The 16,478-nt window shown below is 39.3% G+C and overlaps 1 protein-coding gene across 4 annotated transcripts in view; it reads left to right on the plus strand.

Moving 5' to 3' along the window:
- The window catches only part of SULF2 (sulfatase 2), a gene marked incomplete at its 3' end in the record, with an annotated part of 49,399 nt that overhangs the window by 26,368 nt on the left and 6,553 nt on the right, over positions 1-16,478 (plus strand). For 3 of the 4 annotated variants that reach the window (XR_013776312.1, XR_013776313.1, XM_079321735.1), the window contains exons 8-14: positions 1,226-1,354; positions 2,321-2,377; positions 3,033-3,162; positions 5,375-5,582; positions 10,953-11,196; positions 13,038-13,134; positions 14,827-14,921. Coding sequence is in view for 2 of the 4 variants with exons in the window: in XM_079321735.1 (XP_079177861.1) it covers positions 1,226-1,354; positions 2,321-2,377; positions 3,033-3,162; positions 5,375-5,582; positions 10,953-11,196; positions 13,038-13,134; positions 14,827-14,921 (960 nt within the window). Of the gene's footprint in view, positions 1-1,225; positions 1,355-2,320; positions 2,382-3,032; positions 3,163-5,374; positions 5,583-10,952; positions 11,197-13,037; positions 13,135-14,826; positions 14,922-16,478 lie in introns of those variants that run through there. The other variant, XM_079321736.1, reaches the window with a different exon arrangement.

The raw sequence follows: 16,478 nt of genomic DNA on the forward strand, positions 1-16,478 counted from the left end.
ACAGGACCCAAGGCAATAGAGTGAAGTTCTGACTGGGAAGGTTTGGGTTGGATATTAGGAAAATGCTCTTCTCACAGAGGATGGTCAGGCTGCCAGGGGAAGCAGTCATGGCACCTGCCACAGCTCGAGAATCGTTTTGGACAGTGCTTCCAGGCACATTTTGGGATTCTTGTGGCTGTCCAGGCTTGTGCAGGGCCATGAGTTGGACTCTGAGATCCTTGTAGGTACTTTCCAAGTCAGGATGCTCTATGGTTCTTGAGCATAAATGTAAAGCATTTCTGCAAAAGTAGACCTATAGTAAAACCAAGTCAAATTATTCAAAATTTTGGACATTCATTTAGCTACGGGATTGTGAGCTGGATGGATATGAGTTCATGTATCAGAGCTAGATGCTCATATTTAGCTGTGACAGTTCAGCGGGTTTAGGGATAGAAGCTGTCTGACTGCTTGGGAGTCGATGCTAGTACTTTATCCAAATCTGCAGTCAGTTTGAACTCACGTAATGTTAACTGTGGTGGTTGAGGAGCATTTGCTGTACTGTGCAAAGTACCAGAGGATGGCTATTTGTAAGTTTTTGCAGAATGTGCAAACTTGTGCCCTTCGAAAGATTGTTTTAGTTGAAGCTGGTTTTTTCTCTTTTTTTCTTCATAACTGTTCCCCTGTGTTGGTTTTTTCTTCATCCCTTTCCTTTTTCTGTCTCACACTATAAATTAACAGGCACTTTTAGTTGTTACTAATGCCTAGCAATAAATTTCTCATATTCTCTTTGGAACATGCCTACTATAATAGGAACTGAAGTGCTCATTTCTATAAATACCAGATTTTGAAACAGGTAAAGCATGTGCTGCTTGCCAAATCTGCTTTTTAAGAAAGACATCAGCATATTTGGCAGACATTTTGATTTTGTAAGATATCCATGCAGTTTTTCCAATGTTTTTTAAACTGTCTTTTGCAAAAATTAACTAGCTTTACCTTATGAGCTGCTTTGCTTTCTCAGAAATGTTCTGCACTAAAGTTTAAAATATTTGCATTAGTCTCCCTGAGGTTATGCAACTTATCTATACATTATATGTTAATTCTCTTCATGGAAAATAATCAAATTATGTCCTCTTTTATTTGCAGAGGTCACAAAATAAGCCTTTTCAGGTTCTTGGACTCTGTGGAAGTTGGAGTCGCTTGCTATTAATGTATAGACTTTAAACTGTTTTGTCCTATGTTTTTTCAGGAATCCTCATATTGTGTTGAATATTGATCTTGCACCCACAATTCTAGATATTGCTGGATTGGATATTCCATCTGATATGGATGGCAAATCCATTCTAAAACTTCTGGATTCTGAGAGACCAGTAAATAGGTAAGAAATTGAAATGTTGCATGGAAATATACATGTGTTTGTACAACAGACAGGTGTTCAGAGGTGTGCAGAAAATTTGAAGGAAATTATAATAAAATCACATCTATCTGAGTACATCATCCACTGAGTACATCATTCAGTTATTTATTTTCATTTTGGCACGTTCATATTCTAGATGTATGGCATACATGGCATCTGTATATACTAAATGTAGTCTGTGTAGAAGTGAGAGGGTTACACATGAAGGTCTTTAGCTATGTAAATTGGAGATTTAAATGTCTTTGTGGCATCATTTGTAGCAAAGCATTTCATATTGAATAAATAGTAGAATAATTGAAGGTGTTGGCTGTGTGTCAGATTGTAATATAAAGACAGGCTAACACTAAAACCTGCAGTTTTTATTTAACACTTTCCGTAAGTACTTTCATTGGAAAAAGACTGAGAAAGAGAATTAGACTTGCTGGAGAATGCTTGCAAGAGAAAAGCAGCAAAAAAAGGAAAGGAGAACTATTTGTTTTACAAGCAGCTGGGTGAGGGGGAAGGGGGAATGGAGTAGCTGCTTTAGAATAGGATAGTTTTTGGGTAGATGCGGGGTAAGAGCCCAAATTTGAGTCAGGAAATCCTGATTTAATTTGTGATCCTTTGAGAACAAGGAAAATTCCTTGTTAATCCCAGTTAATCTCTTGTTAAATTAATATCCAGTTAAGGCTTAAACATGCTTATGTTGAAGAAATTGTATTGTACTGTGTAAACTAGTTGTGGATTTTGTTCCTGTGAGAAAAACGTCCTATGGTTTTCATAGGAGAGGCATGTGTTCCTATTTGGTAGAGCTGGATGTCCTCTTGTGCAATTACATGGCATGGTTACATAGTTTCTTGTTGGAATTAGGGGTGGGAGAGAAAACGGAGGCATAGCTTGGTTACTGTTGTATGGGAATTGCATCTTCCTCTCTTCATTTCCTCCTAGGTTTCATTTAAAGAAAAAGATGAAGGTGTGGAGAGACTCGTTCCTAGTGGAAAGAGGGTGAGGAAAGTGTTAATCACAAAGCTCAGTCTTTTTAAGTAGAAGGATATTGAATAGCTGAAGCCAAAGCAGCACTCTGCAGTCTAAAGCCATTTAGCTGTGCCAGCAGGGACACGACTGCAGTATGCCTAATGGCAGCAATTGTGTGATTGGAGGGAATGCATGGCCTCTGCCTAGAGCCTGCAGAAATGTGCTCTTGTGGTGGGGACAGGGGAGTTTACTTGGATTGAGAGATGGGAAGGCATTCCATTCTGCTTTCAGCTGCTGTCCCCCACCCTCCTGCTTGTATCATGGGATTATGAATAGCCCTTCCTCTTGGCATCTGCATCTCTGCCTTGATACATAAATGGGGACACGAGGAGTTTACAAAGTGTAGAATGTGATGTACTCTCTCTATATTGACAGTTGTCACTGCCTGTCACTTAGGCATGTAACACAGTGTCTTGATTTTACACATTTTTGTATGCTCCCTGAGAGCAGGACATGAATAACCTGTGTGTTATTGGACAGGCTAAGTGCTAGTGTCACTGTTACATTTTGACTACCAGAGATGCTATGGACTTGAAAAATAACTACTCCTCTGAGTCTTCTCAGCTAATTGTATTTGTATGTGGGGTTGATATTAATGTAAGAATATTTTTTTATTCTTTTCCAGTAAACTGCTCCATAAAAGGGAGAATGAGAAGGTAGATGCCCAAGAAGAAAACTTTCTGCCCAAATACCAGCGTGTGAAAGAGCTCTGTCAGCGAGCTGAGTATCAAACAGCTTGTGAACAGCTTGGCCAGGTAGGGCATTATTACCCCGACTGCAAGTAAGCAGTTGGAACTGGGCTAAGCTCAACACCTTCACTGTGTCAGTATCCTTCACCTCATCATCGATGCCAACATACAAATCCAGTGGCTTATTCTGTGGCCTTTGCTTAAAGCTTTATTACAGCATATATGAGATTGACTGCCAGTCAGGAAATTGCTGATTCAAGTGTTCTGTATTGATTCCTGACTACAATTAAGAAAACAGCCTAGGCTGTTTTAATGTTTTATTTCCCAAAGAGAATGTGGTTTGGGATTCATTAGTGATGAGAAGCTACAATGTACATAACACATTGGCCTTGTACAAATACATACAGCTTGCTTTGCTTTGAAGTCTCTCTTTAATTCATTTTGTTGTTGTTGTTACTTAGAATTGCATATAGTAATGGGAAACTAAAATTCTGTTAATGCAATATATCCCTCCTCTTAACAAAAAGTGTGCTGGGAAAACACAGGTGCGCTTATGTCTGGAGGCAGACTGCATATGGGCATAAAGCTCATTGATTGTGTGTCATTTCCCATGTTGCATAACTGTTTTGGGCAGATAGGACGATATGTTCACTTTCGATACAAGCTATGTAGAAGAAATTAATGTGAAAAAAAATTAGGGTAGTATCAATACAAGGACTTGACATGCACAGAAGAGGATTTTATAAATTTACGTGAGCAGTGCAAAGGCAAAGCATGGCTATCTCCAGAGAATTCACCACTCTTGGCAAAATTGACTCTGTGTTAATGCTCTCTCATGCAGGTATGGGTCAGAGAACCCCTTTCCAAGGACTGTAACACATTCTATGGACAAAGGGGTGAATGCTGATGTGTCTGTTGTCACATGGGCATTACCTCATATCCCGGCAGCCCAGAGGGCTGTCAGGGTAAGTTAGTCTGTGGAATAGAACTGTTGTTCTTGCAGGCAGGATATGAATGACTTACCAAGATATAGTCAGTAATAGGCTACTTAGGCTGCAGTAGTTCATTTTTTTACTGTCAAAGGCCAGACTCCATACTTCTGGCTCTACTGATCATGTAGTTCAGTGCACTTGTGAAATGAGTCCATTGTTCCTTAGGTGTTTGGATCCAATTTATGGTTATAAGAATTTTCTAAGTGTTCTTTTCCTCCTGGGGCTTCTATGCCAGATTTAGTATACAGAGCAATTATAATGCTCTGTTCTTTGTAAAAATACTAAGCTTAAAGGAATACTGTATGCAATAGTTTGTCATCACAACTCTTGAGCTGAAATTTTAGTTGAATGGGAGCAAGCCGTTGTTTTATAAATTTGAAATGTTATTTGAGGACCTGGAGGAAAATGTATTGTTTGCACTACAATGTTGTACAGTAAGTTTTATGGGGAAATATAGCTTTTTTTTTAATCACTGTTTTTCTTCAAGAGAATTATAAAATGTTGAATCCATAGTCAAAATTACCAACAATTTCTGCAGTGTAGATGTGGCAATAAGAAATGCTTGTGCTGCATCCTCATTGTGAGGAAACAGAGAGGAGAAGAATTGTTTTGAGCAGTTTGGTCAGGCATAATAGGAAGTGATAGGATGAAATTGAGCAAAAAAAGAAATTACGTTGGACATCAGGAAAAACTGCCAGACAATCAAGTCAATCAAAATCCGTGAAGGGCTCTCAAGGGAGTCTCAATCCATCTAACCCCTACTCTAGCAGCTATGTACTAGTAGTCTGTCTAGATGGTAGGAATACTGGGAGATGAATGTGCTTATTTGAGGATAAGTTGTGTCTAAATATGGGTGCACCCTAAAGCTCTTTGGAGTGAAGGAAGACTAACTTCTCCAATGACAAACAGCTGTTGTCTGTTTGATGGTGCTGCTCACAGCTCTGCACTGTAAATAGAATGAGCCCAAACTAACAATCCTTCTGATCCTGCAGGACACTCTGTTTAACTGGACTTGGAGTGTTCAGTACAAAAAGTGAATTTTCACATCCTGATGCAAAGATAAGTACCCATCTTTGTCAGAGTTACTTGAAAGCTTAATTAGTTGAATTAGTTGAGTTGTTGGAACTCTTGACTTAAACAAATTTTGGGTACCTGCTATTCCATGCACAGAGAAATCTGAGCAATCCTAGGGAATCTGAAGTGTGAGTATCTGATAAATTACTGGAGCTGGCCATTAGACAGACCACTATTGGGATAGGTTTTTAATGACCAGATTTTTTTTCCAGAAATGGCAGTGTGTGGAAGATGCCAGTGGAAAACTCAAGCTGCACAAGTGCAAGGGAATGGCAGACTTGGCAGCTGCAAGCAACAGCAAAGACACCTCCAATATTTTGCCCAAGTATTACAGCAGGAATAGTGAAGACTGCAGTTGTGAAGAGAATGAATACAAGCTGAGCCACATCAGACAGAGAAAGAAATTCTTCTCCAAGAAAAGTAAGCAAACCCACTGCATCTTGTATCTCTGCTTTAGAAAGCTGTTGTTTGCTAACTCACATAATTATCTTGACTGTTACATTGAATTGTGCTAGCATATTTCCTGTGTATCTCAACTATGAAACAGCATGTCTTATATTGGACAATCAGATTTGAGAGTATGTCTTTAGGAAGAATGTTTAGTTCTGGGAAATCCAGTGCCCATGCTGAAAAGGCAGATTGCACAGTTACATAGGCTATGGAATATGAATAGTGTTCTACAGCAAATACTTCAGTTTTCAGTAGCTCCTGCAATGCTTGGAGCTTTTACCTCAGTAATTTATTTTTAAATAAGGATGTGTGGATTTCGTTACAGAAGACTGCTTGCTTCTAACATCCTTTTCTTCTGCTCAGTCAGCAGAGACAAGGCTGATTTTTAATCAGAGATAACAGCCGAAGGGGATGACTGTTTCTCATTTCCTTGGCACAGATTAGTGCTTTTTCAGAAAGCCCATTTTACTGACTCTGTTAAACCTTAGTCAGTCTAACATCTATATTTGAAGTATGTAGTCTAATTATAGATTAGAAGTAAATGGCAACACAGAATTATTAGTTGCCTGTAATGTTTCTTTCATCTCACTCCACAAATACAGAGCCTTAATTATTTAGCAGATTAGTCTTTCTATATAATGGCACAAACTTGAAACACGGAGTTAAAATTTATTTTCTCACATTATATTTGTCTTGCAAGCTGATTGGTAGTTACTAAGCAAATTCTTAGTTGAAAAAATATTACTGGTTCCCTCAACTATACTTGATGTTTAAATATGGGGTACAGTCAACAATCTGTAAAAAACACTAGAATTTGTACTTATTTAACTACATTATTTTAAGTCACAGAAGGAAGTTAAGTCGTGAAGAGTCAACAGATGGAAGGCATGTAATGAGGAAAGAAAAACAATTTGAGTGAGGGCAACATAATGCTGTCTGATAATAGTTAACACTTACTTAAGTATTTCTCATTGTTGTTTTCTAAACATTGACTAGTTTTCACAACATCCAAAGGAGGTATTTAAATGAATAATTACCTTCAGTTTTTGTATGTGGGAAGTTGAGGTAAAAAAGTGAAGCTTGCTCCCTCTCACGGGGGGATCAGAATGGTTGTATTTCCCTGTGTTCTGCCAGAAGAGACAGAGTTTACACTATACCCTTCAGCTCATTAGCCTCATCGAACATTAAGGCATGAACTTCAGCAACATAAAATAGGGTCTTGACAATCACATTGCCATTGCTTGTGTCTAAAGTATTTACCTCCACAGATGCTTTATTTTTCCCTCTTCCCACATCCAGGGTGTGCTATACAGGGAAGAGGTTGGCTTGGACCTATTGACAGAGACCTTTTCATTTGGTGTTGGCTGTTCTTCTACATGCACTTCTCTAATAAATCACACACCAAATGTGTGCCCAGAGCAGTACGAGTTAAGGCAACATACCAAGGTTTTTCTAAACAGCTTATGTTTAAAGCTGTCTCACTAGCCTGTGGTTAGTTAAGAGTGACCTGGATACTCATTATGCGTATTTGGGACTTTTTTCCATGAGACTTGGGATAAAGTGTGGTCTGTGCTGGGTTGCATAATTGTCAGGGCACCTTTGGGGTCTGCTACTCAGAGTTTGATACATGCATGAGATTGCATTGCAGCCCTGCTTGAATGCCAGTAAATGCTACGCATTAGTTTGAATGACTACCAAACAGAAAATAGAAGTTTCTAACTGAGCTAGGGGTCATGTAGCGGAGTGTTGAAGGAAATGCCCTGATCACTCATTTCTGTTGTGCACAACAGGGATAGATTTGCAAAAGGTCATTTTATTGGATTCCAATCTAAATCATTTGCAGAAAAGCAGAATAGATGCCCTCCATCTAGGGTGCATCAAGCATGTTGTAAACCCTAATAGGGCATAAAGATTGGTCTTTCAGGAAGATTGAAATCAGTCACATATGAGAACAGATGGTCTAAAAGACCAGACTAAATTGCTGGTATAGGGGCTGGAGCACCAGATGTTTTGATAAAATAATTACTTTCTAGTGTAGGTGTGGTCTAGAATGCATTTTCAGGTGCACCAGTGCATTTAGCAGGCAACACTATTTTCTGAATTGAGTAAGGTCAGTTTCACAACAGGGCTGTGTCATATATGTGCCATTTGGACAATGTAAAAAATACACAACTTGACTGCAAACCGCTTAAGTGCCAGAAACCCAGAAATATTAGTATTTGGTATGTCTGGATTTAGGTGTCTGGAATGTTTGCATTTTTGTCCTCTTTATTTCTTTAACATGCTCTTATTTTTATTAAGAAAGATCAAACAGAGCTTGCAGCAGATAGAAAGTTTAAAGTAAATAATGTGCTCTCAAAATCTTTGGCTGTGTTGTGGCTATTATGTTTTTCTTGCTGTGGGTTTGATCTCTTCTTCCTGTGATGAACAAGTGCATGTGATTAAAGGAATTCTTAAGCTGCATGTAGGAAAATAATGATAGGCCACACTGAATAATAAAGAAACAGAGATGTGTACAAAGAGGCTAGTGCATTTGAATTTTAATGTCTCTGACATTCATTTTACTTTTGAGGTGGTCTCAATGCAGGATCAAAATGACATTTTTAATAACATTCTTTGTTACTTAAAAAAAGTCCATTATTTTACAGATAATGCATTTGAAGTATGATTTTTAATGGCAGTTGTGAGGATACAAGGAAGTACTTCTAAACTTTATCCATATTTCTAGACACCTGAGATTTTTTTAAAATGTCTTTAAAGTGCCCAGTTTTACCTTGAGGAATCAAAAAAAGAAACCAAATTTAAAAAAAATCTCTTTTGTCTACCAAATGCAAAATACATAGACATTGGTGGAAAACTCTGTTCCTTTCAGATTCCAGTGAAGACAAACATGGTCAAGTGGTGCAATACCAGCTGTGTGAGTTGGCTTTCTTGGACTCCATTTTGCAACTCAATTTTGAGGTTGCAACTTCTTAGCAATACCATTTCTAAGACAGCTGGTTTCTGTAATTGTTGAGGAAGAGAGGCATCAGATTCAGAGAGTTTACCAAAGCCAGAATTCAGTAACCTGAAGAAAGGAACACAGATGTTTTTGGCCAGGTATTTAAGAGCCCTGGATTGACTGTTTCTAGGCTGTCTACAGAGGTAAATAGATTGGAGAGTAAAACCTGGGGAAGGATTGATTAATAAGTAGTTAAATATTAGTATTTATGCTTGCAGTGCACTTAGCAGATGGGAGTGCACTGTACAAATGAGTATTGATCTTATTAAATGTTTTAACTACCTCAAAATTTGATCCTAATCACAGCACTGAGTCAGCACTGTGGGCATCGTGTTGGGATAAAGCAATAGAAGCAGTCCTTTATGAGCTGCCTCACTCCACACCAATTAGTGCCACGGCTGTGTTAGTTTGGCTGCAAAGAGAGGAGTAACCTGGCTCCTGGCTGTTCCCTGGGGCTATCTACTGAGGTCCAGCATTCTGGGTTTGGTGTATTAGTCTTGGAAGATTAATTTTTAGTTGGTTGAGCTGAGCAAGATAAAATGAAGGAATGATTGAAGAAATGTGAGTTTATACTTTGAATCTCATTGGTAAGGTGTAGCTTTTTAGAACTTACTCCTACCTTGGAAAAGATGGAAGTTTCCTTCTCATTTATTCAAACATTTCCTGAATGGGTGCCAGAAATAGGGCTGGTCTTTTGTGGCATTTTTTATCCTTTCAGTTGTGACTCATCTGGCTTAATATCAACAGTAAACTTTGAACCATGCATGGAAAATGTGCAAAGCCAGACAATCTAGCTGGTATTCTGCCTTCTGTGTGTGGCGCTGACAAAAATACCATACTTGGCCCAGTTTCAGGTGGGAGTAGGTGTTTATTTTGCTTCCCACAATCTGCAAAATGGCTTTTGAGACAGTGTAATCTATCTGAAATGAATGTAAGGCTTATTGAAAAAAGTCATTCTGCATTAATGCCAGAGTGTGACAGTTAAGGTACTTTTTTGTCAATTTTGGTTGTTCGACATCTGGTTCCATGTTTCTCTTTCCCCTGCTTATTTTGCTGGAGAGGTTATCCCACTGAAGAAGCTGGCCTTTCTGTGGAGCTTGGGATTGCAGGAAGGATTGGTCTTGTCATTTGGCACACTGGTTGAATTTTCCCTTTATCAGATTGCAGAGGGGAGTCCCATCTCATGAGGTGTGCTGTATGTTTCAGTCTCTTTAAATTAGAAGTGACCAAAGGATCCGAGGGACTCAGTTGTTTCTAGTAATGTCTGTGGTAACTCCAGGTCTCATATACAGCCTAGGGCAGGGAGCACAAGAGAGTCTATGGTACCTAAGTTGTACTTTTTTCTCAAGGAATGAGATGATTGTGCCTAATGAGTCAGCATGACTCATTAGGCACAATGATCAGGAGTCACTGGTGGTGAGCAGGAAATACGGTCAGAGATGGACCCCATCATATAGCAGGGAAGTTTAAATATAGATTTAGATTTCATAACTTGGTTCTCTTTGTGCCATTCCAGACCGAACAGAAGAGGAGGCGGGGATTTGGGCTGGAACAGAGAACTTTGGAAAATAGTCATAGGGAAAAGATCAATGTGAATCTTGTACTGCACAGTGGCAATTCATAATAAACGTTGCATTTTGCTTTTGAGCTGTAAATGGAGAAGCAGAGTTGGAGGGAGTGCATAGCACTGGAGGGTCGTGCTACTGGAGAAACTGTCTGGGCTGCACATCAGGAAAAAAATTGCAAAGAGAAGAATTGCATGTTGATAAAAGTGAAGATTCAGGTACTAATCCCTTTCAGAAAAATCAAGGATCTAGCCTTGAAGAATGAGCATAGAACTGGGAAAAGGCTCAAGCTGAGCACTGGGAATATTGGGACAACTTCAAGAATGTGTTGCAGGAATCCTAGCAGGGAAGAATTGTATGGTATTCAGCAGAAAAGCACAGAGAACTGGTCCCTGAGGGTGACTGGTTTTCATGACTGTCACAGTTAGTGCTTAAGGTGTGGCTGCCATCTGGTGATCGTAGGGGAAGAGCAAGCATCCATTTAAAGGAGCTATTTGTTCTCACTGGTGCTGGACTAGAGCATTTTCTTTCCCCTTTGCCATTCTTTTGTGTTTGCCTTGTACCTGGCCTCTCATACCCTGAGGTGTCCATCCACCCACCCGTCCATCCATGCCAAAGTTAAGGAAGCAGCAGCTCACAGGACAACTGCAACAAACACTGTCATCCAGCTAATTCCAAACAGCACAGTATGAGCTGGGGTTTTTCCTTCCAAGAACCACAAAGAGGAGCAAATTGTAACATGCTGTTTCTGCCTCTCTCACTTTTTCCACGCAGAATTCAAACCAAGCTTTGTCCGGAATCGCTCTATCCGTTCTGTAGCTGTTGGGCTGGATGGAGCTGCCTATAACCGGGCTCTAGAGGATGGATACCAGCCCATCTTAACGAGGAACATCACCAAGAGGCACAAGGTGCACAGGGCTGTTTTCCACGAGGAGGAAGATAGAGACATGGGGGAATATAGTGGCACTGGTAGCACTGCAGAGTACACAGCCCCTAATCTAATCAAAGTGACCCACAGGTAAGTGCACATGGTAGACTTTTAAAAGCTTTTGCTCCTTAAGTGACTGCTTTACACAAGTGAGTGGGATGAAGTGTGCCAAGTATGTTGTGTCCCTTTTGGATACCCAGTCTGGCTTCATTCAAATTCTTATTCCCAAGTGTATAATAGTCTCCAGTTTTGTTTTAATTTTGTCAGTTCAGAGGGGCATGAAGCTCCTGAAGAGCTGCTGCAGTGCTTTTGTGTCTTCTGCATTGGGTGAAGATAGTAACCACTCATTAGTGCCTATATTTCCATTGAGAACAAGCAAAACTGTTGGCAGCAGGGGTGTTAAACCTGCATGAAACCAGGAGAGGCCTTACCCCTGGAAATCAGAGGCCTGGCTGGAGACCAAAGGCCCTGATTGGAGCATGAACTGGTTTTGTGTCACTGGTTGCTTTGTACAGAGTTTTCTGTAACAAGTGCTAGGAGAGCAAAATCTGTATTATGAATGAAGTTGGATGGACCAGGAGCATTGGGAAATGGAACATACTGAGAGAGAGGGAAGGCAATTGTCTGACCACTCTGACAGCTAAAAATAATTTCCTCAGTGGTGAATTTAGGGACTGATGATGTCTCTTTCAGCTATACTTTACTTCATTTAGTTACCATTTCCACTTGTGAATTATCAGAAAATCCACCAATCATTACATGCATTCAGTTGTTCAATGACTAGCTCATGTAAGCATGCAGGTGCCAGGTTGCTGCTGTTGATATCTGTGTTTTCCATTTGACTTCTGTTCACAGAAGTGAATTAGAAACTCACTAATATGAGGAAATGTCATCAGAGAATTGTACCCTCTTACCCCATCTCTCATGAATGTTCAGGACCCATGAATCACTGTACGTTTTTTTCTTCTGGAACAAATTGGATTGACTTTTGCTGCCTTAGTGAGTGAATCCCAAATTTGTACAAGGAACTGTCAGGAAGGTTGTACATTATTCATGAGCCATCCCTAGCAGAAAAGAAGGCCGTGGGACAACATGTGTGAGGTGGTTGAAAGAAAATAAAGGAGTATTGCAAATATTCAGCTTTAATTTTAAAAAGCATTCAGAAATGACTGCATGGTATTCAACCCCAATAAAGTTTCCAGGTAAATCAGTCAAGCAGTGATTTTTGCGTTTTTCTTTATTAAATAATTTTAAAACTGGATTCCACCAGAAGTTAGTGAAACATGCAGATTTTATATTGTCAGAGGGCATTGTGGTTTCAAAGTGAAGGAGATACCCTTGAAAGATTTTATCACTTTAGTAGAAAACAACAAAGCTTCTTTGCTTCTGGTTTGTTGTTTTGTGTTTCCTCTCTTTTCTGTATGGTGTAGTAATAAATCTTATAAGGAAGTATTTTATTTCCTTATTATATAAGGAAGTATTATTATATTTTTTAGTACTAGAAGCTCCTACCCGTGCATCACATAATTATGCATTGGGAAATTGCTTTTGAGCAATGCTTTCAATGCTTTCTAGTTAGTAATGATTATTTATGCAGAAAGTCTAATGAATAAGCAAGAGTTCTGTGTAGCACAATTTACATATAGAAATGAAGCAGTCAGCAGGTTCTGCTTGACAGAAATATTCTCATCAAATTTTTCTACTTGAAAATGGCAACTCAAACCTAGACTTCTTTTCTGGCTCATAGCACACTTGTATTTTCTTGAAGGAACGTTTTGTTTTTTTTTTTAATTCTGCATGTAATTTTCAATCCATGGTCTTATTTGTCCTGGAGCTGTGTTATTAAGAGCGACTGTTTGCATTGCTGTGTGTGTGTGTGTGTGTGTGTGTGCATCCTCTGTAATAAACACTGTTTGCTTTTCTGTGCCAAGGTGCTATATCCTGGAGAACGATACTGTTCAGTGTGACACTGATCTGTACAGGTCACTGCAAGCTTGGAAGGACCATAAACTTCATATTGACCATGAGGTCAGTGGTGTTTTCAATGTGTGTTTTTAGCATTATTTTCTGTTGGCTGATAGGATCATGCTGACTGTCTGTGTGTCTGTCTGCCTCTGGGTGTCTCTGTCCCTCCCTGGAACCTTTTGAACTTGCTGACGGATTTCAGAATAGACATTTCAGAAATAAATTATTACAAGTTTGTGATGACAAGATGCTGAGTGGAGGAGAGAACTGGAACTGAAGGCACAGCTGAGAAATACCATATGCCTTATAAGACTTAAAGCTGTCCCCATCCTGGGAAAAAATTAATCTGGATCTTTTTAGCATCTTAGTAGCCCTGTTCTCCAGTGGGGAACCTCTCAGAATATAGTCATTTAGTATCAAATACATAAGTCCAAGGAAAAGTGAGCTTCATTAGTTTTGATGCTTCTAGAATTAATTTCTTTTGCTTGCTACTTCTTTTCTTAACCTTGCACTTTGGAATTGAATTTTTTTGTAGGACTGTATATGGAGAACCTGGAGATAGTTTGCCCTATGAAATATGCCAGTAAAACTTTATCTGACATTTTTGTCACTAATACTCAATAATATAAGCTCAAGCCCTTAATGTGTATTGTGTATGAAAGAGGGTCTAAGGACCAGGTAAGGATGGAGCAAACGCCAAAGAGAAGCATCCTGTAATCTCTTAACAAATTACATAAATTCACAGTAAAGTTCTATGCAAGAACTTCTTGGGCCCCCTTTATTGTAGAGATTGGCACACAAGGCAGATACTTAAAAATTTACTAGTCTGCTAAGATGAAAAAAGGGCACTTACAATATCACCATGGTCCTGTAATTATTTTTTCTTCAGAAAAGGTAGCCAATGTGGAGCGTCAAAGGAAATGAGAACCCACTTATGTCCAGTTGTGTTCCTGATATAGGGTGATAGGGCTGGATTCTTGATCCATTTTGCTGGAACATGCTGTTCTGTGTCTGCTTCAACAGTCATGAACTTCTGCTGCACCTATGGTCACTGATGGCTAATGCTAGTTCTGCAGAGACTGTTGCTCACATTAGATTACTTTAATTTTTCTGCTATGTAGAGGATTGAGGCAGAGGCGTGCAGTATCTGAGTGGGAATGAGCCATGCTATGTGTAATCCAGACTGAGCAAAAGCAGGAGTTTCATTTAGTGAAAAAAAGGCAGTTAGGTAAAAATAAACCCCATGGGTGGCACACTTAACTGACTGCTATCCCATGTGCCCAGACACTGCTAAAGCCTGCTATGCAAAATGACAGGATCTTGCTGCTTTGTTTTTTTAGAATCTCTGAAGAGGAGATATCCACTCCTGCCCCACCACCTTCTCAGTGTCAGAACACGCAGAACTTGATGGACTTTGTTTTCCTTTGAGCAGCCTTTCTCCCCTTGTACCTGTGCTGTAGGGCACGAGAGGCACAGGCCCAGTGGATGCAGGAGTGTCTGTCTCCCTGCAGCTGTGTCCCCCACATTTTGCTTCCACACTCAACCAGAGCAAGGCAAACTGAACCAGCTTTCTCCTACTGTTGTTTTCTTCAGGAAAGCTAGATAATATGAAAATGCTTGTCAGTGGTGAGAGCCACAGAAGGTAGTGAAGAGGAAGCTCTTGGTAGAATGGGAATGAGAAGGTTAGAATAGGATTAAATCATGCTGGGGTTTTTCAACCTCTTTTTTTCTTTTTTTTTTCTTATTGTTTTTAAGATTGAAACTTTGCAAAATAAAATAAAAAACCTGAGGGAGGTGAGAGGTCATCTAAAGAAGAAGCGACCTGAAGAGTGTGGTTGTAACAAGCGAAGGTATTTTTTTGCGTACTTCTGAATAATTATTTGTAGTGTGCAACTGTAACTGATTTATGTCCTCACAGGAGAGATCAGGACCTGGTTTGTTCAGTGGCTGCTTGCTTACTGTACTCCTGGGTACACCTGTGGGGCACACTGAGCTGTTGCACAAGAACAAGGCCCACCATCTGCCAGGCAGGAGTTCAGTTAGACAATCGAGCTCTTGCTCTGCAAATAAGTTCAACAGAAAATTTTCCAAAATCAAAAGGTAACCCAAGCAGAATTTGTTCCTGAGAAAAGCTGTTCAGAGAGAGACCCAGGAGCACCTTCTCCTGCTCAAGGTGATGACAGAGCCAACTCTGAGGCTGCTGAGAGCCAGGTATCACTGAGTACTGCAGCCACAGTGGCAGAATGGTATGAGTGCTACCAAAAAAGAGAAGGCTGTACATGAATGGAGTCAAAACCACGAGGCAGCTGTGCTTTGTGTGCCGAAAGCACCCGAGTAGACTCTGTGAGAGGGTGTGGATAAAACTTCTCTATCTCATTGGTATCACAGAATGCCCTTTTGAACATTATGATTAAAACCTCAGAGATGCAACATACTCTACAACTCCAATGTTTGACATTGTTGTGGATTGTGGATGTGGCCAATGTGGATCGATCCTGCAACACCATTTCATCAGCAGATCCACTAAAATACCAAGATCATAAATTTCTTGCAAGCTTATTTCTTGCCAAAAACTGCTTAAGATGTATCATTCTAGATGGTAAATAGACAGAAAGTTTATATTGGTTTATAATCCACTGCTTTCAAAACTGATAAACTGAGTTTACATTAATTTATTTAATGTGTACTGTAAAGATGAAGTTATTTTTGGTGAATGTTTTATAGAAAATGTAAAAACGTAATTTTTCAGACTGATATAGGGTACACTTTTATTTATGCATAGCATTATTAAAATGCCTAATCCCATTGAAATCAAAGAAATTAGTCATCTGAGTTACATAGTTAATATGAGTTACTGGTTAAGTGTTTGCATTGCAATTGCTTTGATTTAGCATTTAGAATTAGTTCATGAAATGCCCAGCATCTATGCAAGATTTAAAAATTGACTGAAGAAGATAGTTCTTTAATAATCTTACTTTGTTAATTTATATTATACTGATTAAATTATGAAAGCTCCCAAAAGTATTAAGAATTTAAAAGATTTGATTGAAGGGGATTTTTATCTGGCAACTAATTGAATTCAGCTGTACAGTTTAGAAAAACAACATGTATTAAATTAAGTTTGTGTTTGCTGTTTTGGTGTCGATAGTAACTTTATCAATAAGAAAATATTGCTATTGACTGAGGTTATTCTTTTTTTTTAACTTTGGTAGTTCCGCAGAAAGGAATTTCCTGCAAAACTCTGTAAGAGTTTCTGGAGAGGCAAAGCAATAATAACCTAGCAAGAATGTGTATGTTTGCTTACACTCTGCCTATTTCTGAATGTAGTAGATACTGCTCTTTCTGGGGACAGTTCAATTCATCTTGTAAAGTTTCCTGGAACTTCCAGCTAGTAATAATGGAGGGAC

This window comes from Erithacus rubecula (genome assembly GCF_903797595.1).
Source record: "Erithacus rubecula genome assembly, chromosome: 18".
NCBI lineage: Eukaryota > Metazoa > Chordata > Aves > Passeriformes > Muscicapidae > Erithacus > Erithacus rubecula.